Source organism: Coptis chinensis, chromosome 8 (genome assembly GCF_015680905.1).
Source record: "Coptis chinensis isolate HL-2020 chromosome 8, ASM1568090v1, whole genome shotgun sequence".
NCBI lineage: Eukaryota > Viridiplantae > Streptophyta > Magnoliopsida > Ranunculales > Ranunculaceae > Coptis > Coptis chinensis.
Window position 1 is genome coordinate 91,341,070 of NC_141463.1, and position 12,902 is coordinate 91,353,971.

A 12,902-nucleotide genomic window follows, 5' to 3' on the forward strand; every position below is an offset into this window, starting at 1 on the left:
TAGCCATTCAATAGTTTGAGGGAATTGAAAATCCTTAGGAACTGGTCCTTTAAAATTGTTTTGGACAACATCAAATATTTGAAGTTTAGAAGCATTAGCTAATGAAACTGGGAGTAGTCCAGAAAGTTGACTTCCAGCACTATAGAAACCAACGAGATTAGGAAGAGTGATGCCCATGTCTGGTGGAAGACTGCCACTAAATTGGGTAGAGTAAATTGATAAGGTTTCCAGGGATGAGATGTTGAAAATTGTTAAAGGGACCTCACCAGACAGTCTATTATCTCCAACATCAAAGAATTTTAAGCCTGACAGTCTACCAAAGCTGGCTGGAATAGTTCCAACCAATTTATTTTCATCTGTACCGAAGGTTTGAAGCGACGAAAGATTACCTAAAGAAGGGGGTAGCATTCCTGTCAAATTGTTTCTTTCAATATCCAAGAATACAAGGTTTGACAATGAACCAAGCTTTGCCAGAATATTCCCTGACAATTTGTTCTGAGTTAAATCAATGTACCTGAGTTCAGTACATTGGGTTAGATTGACTGGAAATTTTCCTTCGAAAGTGTTATTGTATAGACTGAGTTTTTGAAGACGAAACAACCGACCAATTTCTTGTGGAATCTCACCGTAGAGTTGATTGCCCGATAGGCGGATGAGCCTTAGGAAAGTGAGGTTTCCAATATGAGGCGATAACGATCCAACCAAACTCTGGCTGGAAAGATTCAAACTTATGACTCTTTGATGACGCTTGCCGCATGTAATGCCTTGCCACTGACAGAAATGGAAAGATCGGTTCCACGAGGTTAAGCCGCCTTGAATTCCATCTCTAATAGCGATTAGAGAGTGAAGATCAGTCTCATTTCCTGAGGTGGCCACAGAAGGTTTTGTTTGTGACATCAATTGGGTGAAGAGTAGGAAGATGATGTAAAAGTTCAGTAATGTAAATGCCTGGTTTGAAATCATCTTTGGGAATTGTATGAACTAAAAGGTATGTGGTGTAGTAATATATAGGAGCATTGCCTGTCAAGATCTCCAATTATTTTTTTTGCCTATCAAGAATAATTAATATTGCCTTTAGAAATCATTTTGTAATTGTAGGCCATTTTCAGGAGCCTTACTTGGTTGATTTATTTTGTTAATTTGGATCTCCAGAAATTTGCCGTGTACAAGTTTTGGTTCTAGGTGAGATATTGAAGATGGAGTTGGTGAAAGTGTGATTTGTGTGCTGCTGTTAAAAAATGGAAGTGTGATTTTTTTTTTGTCGTTTTTAATGTTTTATCATGTGTTTTCTGAAAGTTCTTAACAACAGTAATAACTAATAACCCGGTCAGCAACTTCATTTTTATCCAGAAATGAGCCTTTCACTTGTTCACACAAATTTCGACGGAATAAAAGATTGATATTAAGTGATGAAAACAAAACTGGGGTGGTTTTTGAAGTTGAGTTGACTGATGATGACGTAATCACCGTCTTCACTCTCAAGTGTTTTAGCAGTGTGAGAACATACGTTGGAGGAGGAGGAACTTGATTTTGAAACAACAGAAATCTTGAAAGTTCACTTGAATTGGTTACTAGTGTTAAGATATACAACTCTTGCCACTGTGAATTCAGCTAAATCTACTCGTCCGGCTTGTCATGTCTTTATGTTCTTATGTTCTGGTATAATTTCTTGTGACGAAACTAAATTGGATAGGGTCAGGAGCTACCTATTCACCGTTAATCCGCGATAGTATTACATATACTTGAAAGATGATATCGATCACTTTATATTTTAAACTGTTGCCAATCGCAGTTTGTTGTTTACAAAGAGAAATAGTCTGAATGAAAGTACATAAATTGTGGAACCGTGGAGCCATTTTGTTTCCAGTTCTATAACATAGAAACCTGCTACTCTACCACTCTTTTATATCAACTTCTGGAATAAATATTGAGCTCTCTGCAAAAGTTTCAACCATCTGCAACCTTTGCATTATGTTTTTGTCCAAAGAATTTGGAGAAGCATCTGCTCACGATCTTCTCAATGTAAAACTGCATCAAAGACAATAATGAGGTATTAGATATTTTTGCATTTCCAATATCAAACAGAGTTTGTAAAGTATCTCAATCTCAAGGACACGTAAAAATACACTAACTGTTGGGTCATCTAAAATTCATTTCAAAATGATGAGTTGACAAGAGATTAAGAAAAAGACGTAATTGCAAGTCTGCATCTACTAATCTATCGTTACTTTTCAAGTGCTATAACTAAAAAAAATGAAAAATGAAGATATCGTGCATATATATCAATTCCACATGAAACAACCTTGCAGTCTTGCAGAAGAGTAAGAAAGGAGACGTTAAGACTTTCATCAGCTAGACATGGAAGAAAACCATATCAAATGCTATAACAATCTTTGTAATGTTTGAAGGATAAATGAACAATGTGGTACACCAACAATATTTAAAAGGGCCTACAAATGGAGTAAAACAACCAAAAACATATACCCAAATGAATAATAATGCAAACATTGAAATATGTACTTACTTGGGCATAAAAGATATGTCACTGACGGTGAGGCTCCAATGTGCCAGAAGTTAGCAACTGAAGCTTTTTAACAGTTGCCAAACAAAACTGTGCTGATTTATTTGGAAGACAAAGGGACATACTTGGCCCGAAAAATTGGGAATTCAGAAAATGAATTATTATGATCCAGCATATAATCGAACAGAATGGTTAGGCATTGCATTGCAATGCATGCATAATGTAGCCTATAAGGAAGAATGTATAGTAGCCACAGAAAGTAAGAATCGATGAACTTCCTGAACTAGTTTCTCAAAATACCAATCCATCAAGATCATTAACCACGAATAGAACACATGCAAAAATTCAATGCAACAGAGGAAGACCCTTCTTTCTTTTTGTAAATCAGAATTGACTATCTCCTTTTCTAACATGACTCATTTCGCAATACTTAAACTTTGATTTGTTTGCATCATTGATAATCAATGCACCTGTTGTTCAACATAATAGCCCAGTACTGGTAAATAGGTATGGCAGCCGAGACAAATTAACTCGCAGAACATATCATCACAAAAGTATACTCCAATCTCCTTCCTCATCTGATGGTCCAGTTACAGAGTTGCTCACAAATTCAACTCTGTTGAGACCCCATGCATTCTAGAGTAGCAGAAGCTGTGGGACATTCAATTCAACGATGTTCCACCTTAATTTTTCAAAAAAATGTACTCCGGCTTCTTCTACAACCAAATCATATTAGCACAACCTCTTTTTTCCTCAGAAAGTTGTTCTGCAGTCTTCCGAAATTGGATTACGAGTAGAATCTGGAGTAGTGTCTTCTGCTCCACAGGCACAAAATGGTATGAACCTTGGAAACCTTTACGTCCTCATGAAGTGACTCGAGTTCTTTTTCTAAGAGACATCCTATGCATGCCGATACAAGATGACCCAGACATTCCATCTGCCTTGTGCTCTTTACGTTTAGATTCTGAAAGTTCATCCATTCTTTGCTTCCTAAGATATGAACCAGAATGTTCAAGACCTTTCTTATCACGCGCGATATCTGGAACAGCATTCTGCCTCTCAAGAAAAGAATTTGGATCTGCAACTATTTTTTGGTCAATATTAGTTAAATCCAGTTCTGGATGTGTGTTTTGCTCTTCACTTGTGCCATTATTGCCTGCAAATTTGTCAGTAACAATACACTCAACCCCTGCATCATTTTCCCCCTTAAGCAATCCGACCTCATTAACCTGAGCATCTAGCAAATACGGACATATAGGAGGGTTTCTCTTGCAGCAGTTGTGGCATCTGAATCCAAGAATCGTACTACTATTTTCTGTAGTTACCCCAAAGGCTTTTCCATGAAACCACTCTGCATGACATGTTAACAAAATAAGAGAGAGACACATACACAGACACATATGTTAAGTATTAACAATACTGATAATAATAGTTATTATAATAATAATAGTCATAGCCTCATAGGTACATGTAAGATGTAATCCCCGGGGGTCTAAGAAAAAATATAAAATAATAATTATAAGCAAGTATAAACTGCTTACCTTGGCAGCTCTCACAATTGACATAGATTAGTGTGGACCTGTAACTTGCTTCAGAGCAAAGGCCGCATTTGGGTAAAATGATATTAGAACGTGGGTGTTCTGATGGAAGAAGAAGTTTCGTTTCTCTAAATTGCACTGCACACCCATCATTTGGAGATCTAGTAAACCTAAGACCATTTCGCCAATAAGAGTAATAGACATGTGTCCTTCTGCCCTTAGACCAACACATTCCCTTCTTAGACTTATTACACTGTTGATTTCTGGATTTACCCTGTTTGCGTTTCTTTGCTCCACGAATTTTTTTCCTCTGCACTGGCATATACTTCACTCTTCTGGCCAAACGTTTGGGTCGTCCATTTGTTATAGCCGTTTTACTCTTCTGTGCTTTTGCTTTCCCTTTTTTAGGTTTTGATTTTACAATTTTTTTCACAAGTACTTCGTCCCGGCATCGTTGACACGTATATGTACATTCAGCAGCACTAGAATGCTCCGACTTCCTCACGTGCCTTTTGTGAAAAAAACCTGCAAAAGATATTTTCAAGATGATATCAGATTAGCCACACAAAAAAACAAATAACCTATCCCCAACACTATCACTAAAGCAACAACGGTAATGACTGGACATAAAGACTGGAAAATACATTTATGACACTGGTGTCGCCACAATTGGGATAATGGTCACAGTTTAGATAACATTCTATATTTGGAAAAATAACAAGCAGAACATGTCACAGCAGAAAGGAACTCTCCATTGCTGAGATTTTGGGATTGCTTTTGAGTTAAAATTTTGTACCGCAGATTCTAGCAACTAATGAAAAACCTAAATTGCAATAGATTGGGAACACAAAAGGATCTACCTTCGCAGTCCTGGCAATTCACGGCATCCCTGTCAAATTAAGGAGATAACAATTAGCAACATGATGACACATAAAAAAGCACAATGAAAATGATCGTGAACAGGAAATGCATAACAAATGAGTGACCAGTCTTAAATTGCCAAATTCTTTTGCATAATGAAACTATGAAACTAAGGGAGATATTGTCAATGCGGGTACAATAAAATCTCATTGGTACTTCATAATATACTGGCACTGGCTGAGGCACTGAGCAAGAGCTACATAGTCATGTTTGGTCAAATGGTACTGAAGCGTCAGAATAAAGCTGAATGAGAGAGACATAGTCAAATAGAATTATGCCAAGCTAAATATGTATGGAAAGTCCATATTATCGGCTCGTAATTACTCCTGAACTCCTGATTACTTAATTATTTGACATTTTAAAAGAACACAAGTGCACTGTTGCAGCTCTAACCCCAGGAACTTTAGAGAAGCAGTGATAAATTTTGTTAAGATGTTTAGTATATGCCCCCATGGATGTCTAAAGCCTTGCGGTAAAGTAAAAAAGTTTATGGGCCTCTCCACTCATCACCAATTGGTTTTGAGTTGGATGCCCCAAAGTTTCAGAAATTTGTTATAGAATCATGCTTACTATAAATATTTAAAAAGGGCCTTCTGAATCCTATGTCCCATTGCTTTGAAATACGTGTTCATTGAAATGAAACAATTTAAGTCAATTGCACCTTTTAAAATAGAATCCAACTAAATTTGACAATCATTAGGAAGCATCTCCATAGAACTTTGTGCCTAAAAGTGATGATTTTTTAAAGTTTGTCTACAAGTACATCATGCCTAGCAGAACACTATCACAACACAATATACCTTGTGCAGCAAACATTTAATTCTGACAAATCATTAAGAAGCATCTGAACATAGAATTCACGCCTACAGAAAAAAAAATTCTTCACAGTGACTAGAACCCTCTTATGTTTGGAAGAACAATATCATAACATATTATACCTCCCTCATCAATTTACAAAATATTAGAACTTCACTTTATTTAAGGCAATGGGAGAACTATAAAAATATAGATCTTATTGAGAAGTCAAATTTATAAAAACAAAGGTGGCAAATTCAGGTGCTAATAATAGGGTAAGAGGTATACTAAGGGACATGAACAGATAAAACATCTACTGGTGCAAATCATATATAGCTCAATTCACTCACACAAAGGAAAACATAAAAGAAAGCAATTTCTCGGTACTGTGCATTTAATTTACCTGATCAGAACATCTTTATTACAATGCCCACACTTGTAGTAATCAGATAGTTGTCCTTTGGAGAGAAGATACAGAAGCCCACTTTTCCTGGAGGATTTCTTAGAGACTTTTCCCCCCAAATCAATGTGTCCAGGCTTCATCTTGCTGGATATCCGAGCTAGTTTTTTCTCTTCGTAAGCCTTCAAGATATGCAAAGGAACGAGAGATTCTGCCACCCAATACTTCTTCCTTTCACTGGTAGATGCTTCAAGCATGATGCCATTACAAATTACAGTATCAGGAATAGCCTTTCTCTTTCCAAAATCAAGAAGATACTTGATATATGTTCCTTCAAAGCACTTCCTTCGGATGGTCACCTTTTTGAACAGTTTCATTGTTTTTCTCGAGTCCTTGGACAGGTGCGAGAAAGTCTGAATATTCTCAAGGTCATCCCACCTAATATTCGAATCAAGCTCTCTAACCTAGAGCAAGAGAGAAGTCCCGATAGGCAATTCAATAATATAGTGAAATACAGCATTATCATCAGTGCAATCTAAAAATAACTTTAAAACATGACAATTAAGTGATTCTTACAATCTTACCTGGTAAGCAAGATGGGCCACACTTTGTGACATTTCAACAGAAGCTCTCCAAGCAATATATTTACTTCGTTTAGCAAACTCTGAACCATCAGGATATAGAATACCCTGTATTTTTTTGCACCCACCTACAAAATTGTTAAAAATGTAACACGTTCAGAACCGTTTACACAGTTAACAGAAATAATAACTGGATTAAAAATTGGCCACTTGTCCATATGTTTAAGAGATGGAGGGGGTGTGCACCTTGTCGGCCAGCCTTGGAAGCCTGGGAGTGAGACAGGCCCTTACAGTTGAACAGTTGGCGTGAAAGCCTTCCACCCCTGTACCAGAAAGTACTTGATCTGGCAGCAGCAGTTGAAGCCAATTTGGACTCAGCAACTGTAACTTTTGTCCGTTTTCTGCCACTCGCATGCTTTGAAGATACCTGAACTGAAGTGGTCATGACATGAGAAGCCGACCCCATAGTAACAACGGAATCCACATATTTCGACCACTCGGGTAGGAGTGCAATACGGCGCAAATTTGACTCCAACTGTTGATCAATTATCAAAATAAGTTAATAAAAAAAACTGTAAAAAATAAAGCAGAACAAGAAACATTGACATGATGATGCGATAACTTGTAAGGTCGAGTTACTTGAAAAGAGAAACACATACAGTAAGTAAATGATATTTTACTGATGCAACATCAGGTGCCTTCAGAACATTTTTACGCCAATTCTTGCTATAACTTGGATTTCTCCATGGACCCGACAGAAGCCCAGACAAGCGTTCCTCAAGGGAAAGAGTGTGACATATGACAGAAAAAGATGACTCTTCTTAATCCTTTTAGAATGAACACCAACTGCCCCACTCTTAGAAACATCAGGAGCAGGATTCTTACTGCTCATGTTAAATAAGCAAGTGTCACTTTCAGTGGGATTTTTGCAAAAGAAGCACCAGCCACAATCTTCTTTATTTGCATCCAGATGTATCCAGCAAAATTTTGTTGATTTCGTGGAAATGGCCCTCATCTGTGAAGAAATTATCTCCTCTGAAGACCTAGTAATGTCCTCTTTAACATTGTCAGGTGATTTGCGTACTAACTCTCGAGCAACCGACGCAGCTATCTGACCAAAAGTGTAATAGTTGACATAACAATCAGGTTTAGAATGCATTTGTGACATGACACCATTTCCTTGGTTTGTTGGCACTGATGCATGGGAAGAAGGTGCAGCTCCTATATTTTTTTGAGAATGGATTTCTCCTGGATTTTCGAGTTTACTCAAAGTTCTCGGAGATCCCTGTACTTCTGGATAAGTTTGACCGCATTCAGCAAATTTTGAGATTTGAGCAAGGGCACCACATTTTGCAATTGAACTTCTCGTGGTGATTACCTGGTGCACAAAACCCAAATCATATTTGACAATTGACTCTGAAACAGAGGCATCATAATGTCTGAGCTCATCTTTAGTTTCAGTCATCTCTGAGGATGGAGGAGCTAGAGAGGAGGACGTCATGGCAGAGATTTGACAATTCCCATCCAAGTCTTTGCTTTCTGTATCAACCGGACAGTTTTGATAACCCTTTGGTTCAACAATGCCCCAGTTCATGGAGATTGCATTTACTATACTACCATGAAGAATCTCGGACGACTTCAAAACATCAAGAACAAAATTTAAATCATTGACGTTGTAAAAGTTGTATGAAGACTCTGGGTCACATGAATCTAGCCTGCAAATTCAGTAACATGTGAACTTCAGTCTCAAACTCACATGCGAAGATGAGGACTATATGTGTAAAACAATCAGTACTACACACAACTAATGTAGTTATCTAAGTAACATGAACACTTCATATTCTTATAAAAAAAAATCTGTCGGACACACAGACACATTGTGCATGCGCTTTCAAACTAGGGTTCTTCTAGATCCTAAAAGACTCGGAAAATAATCTATTAGCAAAGTTAGAACTCCATATGCCACTTTCATAGTTATTTATTTGTATGAAGGCGTTTTGCAAGGTCTTGAGCCCAGGAATTAGCTGTGTAACGAAAGAATAGTAACAGTTTTCTTTTTAATTTGCCGTGTCCCCGTGTTCTACTCATATTGGTCACTGTGTCGGATACTCGATATCCACGTCGGACACCAACACGCATTTCCATGTCAATGTGACTTAGGTAATTATCTATTTTGTAGTTGAAAGATAATGAGGATAAGTAATTGATAGAAATCAGGGAACCACAAAAGTACACAGCTTTTCTAAAATGTTTTTTAGAAACCTTGTTGCCAATCTCAAAGAAACTAATAGAGATGGGATACATTCATGACTGGCAATTTATCACAACACCGTACAGTAGTATTGAAGATGAAGTTCATATTAGCTTCAAACATATATCTAAAAAATCAGGACAAATATGAACACTGAGTCCACATATTTTATGGAAGCTATGGTGCTCAACAAATATGAACACTGAGTCACACCACTAAGTCCCCGTAAATTGGAAGCTATGGTGCTCAAGAAATAACAATAACACAACCAGAGGCAATAACCAAGAAAAAAAAATTGCGAAGAAATACTTACACCAACAGGTAGCCACAAGCACTAAAATATAGTCGCCCATAAGGATCAACACCCAATAGTTCTGATCCACGAAGAGATTTTGGTGACTTCATCCAGACATTGTATCTGTTTATGACACACTCGGGGCAATACCATTCACCGTCTGGTAGTGTATCCTTAGTAATCCCAACACACCTTGTATGATAAGCAGCCGGACAACCATCACAGCATATTAAGCTCCCATCCATCTTACAAAGACAGCAGTCATCACTATTCCAGTCAGAGGTTTCGTCAACAACATCCTGGGTCAAGCAAGAAGCAATCTCATCATCCATCTGATGATTCTGATCCTTCCTTTTCCTCTTCCTCTCAACTTTTGCAATCCGATCAACATCCATATCAAGCTCAGATGCTTGTGCTCTTCTGTTAAGCTCTGACCTCATGGCTTCAGCTTCGATGACATCATCACATAGACACCGTAGAATCTCAATCTTTAGGGAAGCAGACTGCTTATAGTAATCACCAATCAAGACCTTCAGGTGACTAAGCTCAAAACCAGGTTTTAATGATGAACCGCAAAGCAACAAGTACTCAACCATGTAAATGGGCCATGTAACTACATCCAGTAATGCCCAATTAAGACTCCTACAGAAAATCAATTCAGTAAAGTAATATTAAGGAACCAAGATGGCAATCAAATTTAAAGGAGGCATACATAACAAAAGAAAAACAAAATACCTCAGGCAGTTAGTTGCAGATTGTGAACCTTCATCCGAAAGAAACTCCATATGAACTTTAAGAGCACGCAAAATAGAAAAGTGGACAGAATCAATTAAAGAATTAGGACAACTGTAATTGAGTGCTTCCACAAAAGATTCCAAGGAAAAAGGACTCAAAAATAGCACAGTACTGAAGGACCTCAAACAGGCATAAACAGAGAATACGTCCATAATATGAATCTCATCAATATTCAGATTTTTAGACGATGGTGGCAATTCCAGCTTTGGAGGAAGGTCGCACTGTTCTATATATCCGTCACAGTTGGAGTCAAGTACAACATTGATTTCTCTGCGCAATGACGCATCATTGCTTGCAAGGGATTCATCCATGTTCAAGTCATTATTAAGAGAGGCTGATGATCTGCGAGTACTCCTTCTCAACACTGTCTCTTTGGGCGAGTTCAACTTCCCAGAAGATCTTCTTCTTTTCCCACGATTACATGTTTCCTTATCTGGAGGTTCTGAAGAAACTTTATCTTCTTGGTGATTCTCACTGAATGCCATGTCAGAAGTACCAGCATTAGTGGTGCTCGACACTGTCTGTGTAGCTGACTTCAATCTCTTAGAAGGCCTTCCTCGTTTCCTACGAGTATTTGCTTCCTTCTCTAGAGGTACTGGACAAGCTTTATTTTCATCTTCATGATTTTCTGAGGTGACAACGTCAGAACCACCAGAACTCAAGGTACTCGACATTGTCCGTGCTATTGATTTCAATCTCTTAGACAGTCTTGCTCGTTTCCTACAACTATCCTCTTCCTTATCAGGAGGTTCCAAACAAGATTTATCTTCATGATTTTCTGTAATGACTATGTCCAAACCCCAGGCTCCAATGGAAAGTAAGCACGGTTTCTTCACTTTGAGTGCCTTCTTTTGTCGATAGACAAACCTCCTCACTTAAACTATTTCTTTCCTTCACTTGAGCTCCTTCAACTTCTTTCGAATAATTATCTTCCTCTAAACAACCGTCTCCCAGTACACGCTCATTCAAATCAATACTATCCTTCAACCAAGTTTCTCCAGAAGCTTTTAAAGACTCGTCATTCTTCTTACAATCATCACCTCTCACACGCTCACTCAAACCACTACATACCTTCAGCTTCCATTCCACATCCGATGTTAACAACTTCTCCTTTCCCAAACTTCCATTTCCATCATCATTACCTCTCATTTGCCTATCAACTTTCAATTCCTCCACTTCAATTTCTTCCTCTAAGCTCAAATTAATATCAAAACAATGTTCCACTCTTCGTCTCCTCTCACCCGACATTAAATCACCATCAAAAGAAGAATCATTCTCCTCACCCATTGAAATATCAACATTTAAATCAATGCCCTCAATACCAACACACTCATTCTTCTCTAGGGTTTCTAAACTAGTACTAATTTCTTCAAAATTAACCTTAGAACAATAATCAAATAAATTACCTGAACAATTGAAACGGGGCCGCCTTTGCTTCTTCGGTCTACAACTTTTCTGATCTCTACCTCATCAAGTTCATCAATTTTCTCTCCTTCCAATATTGAAACAACCTCATTTAACTCCAATTCTTCAGAATCTCCATCTTCGTAATCGATTTCAAAGAATTTAAAAACTGGGTCATAAGATTTTATAGTTCCATTTAAAATTCCAAGGCCTAGAAACTCTTTCTTCACAGTTCTACCTACAAGCTCCATTTTCAAATAGAGCGATGTCAAAACTGTAAATTTCAGGAAAGACCCATTTTTTTCTTCTTCTTCTTCTTCGAAACGTTGGAAAAAGACTGAAGAAGAAGGTGGGTGAGAAAAAAAAAAAAAAAAAGGTGCGTGGGATAAAGGTGTGGGGTAATGCGGAGGATAAAGGTGTGGGGGGGGTTTTTTTTTTTTAGCACGTGGTGATTTGTTTGGTTGGGGTTTATGGAATTTTATGCAGTTGTGTGTGAAAATGGAAAAATGTGAAACTCGTGAGAGTAGTGTGCAAGATTGCAGTGGGTACAAATTGGCTATCATGGTAGTTGAGAATTGGAGACTAATAATAATTTTTGTTTTATTTCATTTGATTTTTGGAGGTTAAAAAAACGAAACAATAATTTTGATTTTAAAAAGTTTTGGTACTAGTTATTCTCTCATCTTAATTGAGGTTTATCTTTCACAAACTTGAAAGATCGGGTTTAAATCATAGCAAAACAATCTGCAATTAGAGCTAGTTGTACTTGTGAACATGGAAGGTAAAGAACGTCTATCTCTCTCCTCATGTATTATATGCATATTTCCACTGTATTGAACTCTTTTTTTATTATATCGAATTTCCGATATGAAAAATCATCTAATTGATATTTCCGTGGAGGCAAATGTGGAATTGTTAATAACTTAATATTGAAATTTCGAAATATCCGATATATCCCGATATATATATCGGTGAGATATCCGATATTTTAGAAATTTTGATGTGGCTCACCAAAACCAATATCCGATATATCCGATATATCTTTTTTTTTAACTTTTAACCGATTTTTTTTGGGGCTTGCTTTTAAAGAACGTTCTCTTTTTTTTTTTTTTCCATTTTTGGAATTTCAAAAAATCATCTCTAGTGGAGGCAAATGTGGAGGTATCACCTGCCTAGTCAGATTCATGATCTGCGTAGGGGTTTTTAATGTCGCTTATTGCCAATTTTTTTTTTTTTTTTTTTTTTTTTTTTCGATTTGGGGCCATGTTGAGAATGTCGCTGGGTTTTTGTTTTTAACTTTTTTCAACTTGGGGCGATATGGTTAGTGTCACGCATGATAGATCCTACTCCAAATTTACGACTAATATTTGCCTCCACCTATAGTTAGCCAAATTTTGCAGA

The 12,902-nt window shown here is 37.4% G+C and overlaps 1 protein-coding gene across 1 annotated transcript; it reads right to left on the minus strand.

The window, feature by feature from the left end:
- Positions 1-1,739: 1,739 nt before the first annotated feature.
- LOC147484298 (DDT domain-containing protein PTM-like) lies at positions 1,740-11,449 on the minus strand. Its single transcript, XM_086581516.1, is given in 11 exon segments — positions 1,740-2,028; positions 2,525-3,872; positions 4,063-4,584; positions 4,920-4,948; positions 6,179-6,639; positions 6,760-6,884; positions 7,003-7,291; positions 7,416-7,564; positions 7,567-8,471; positions 9,321-9,944; positions 10,038-11,449. Coding segments are annotated over 10 exon segments (4,326 nt in total). The 5' UTR covers positions 10,772-11,449; the 3' UTR covers positions 1,740-2,028; positions 2,525-3,384.
- Positions 11,450-12,902: the final 1,453 nt, after the last annotated feature.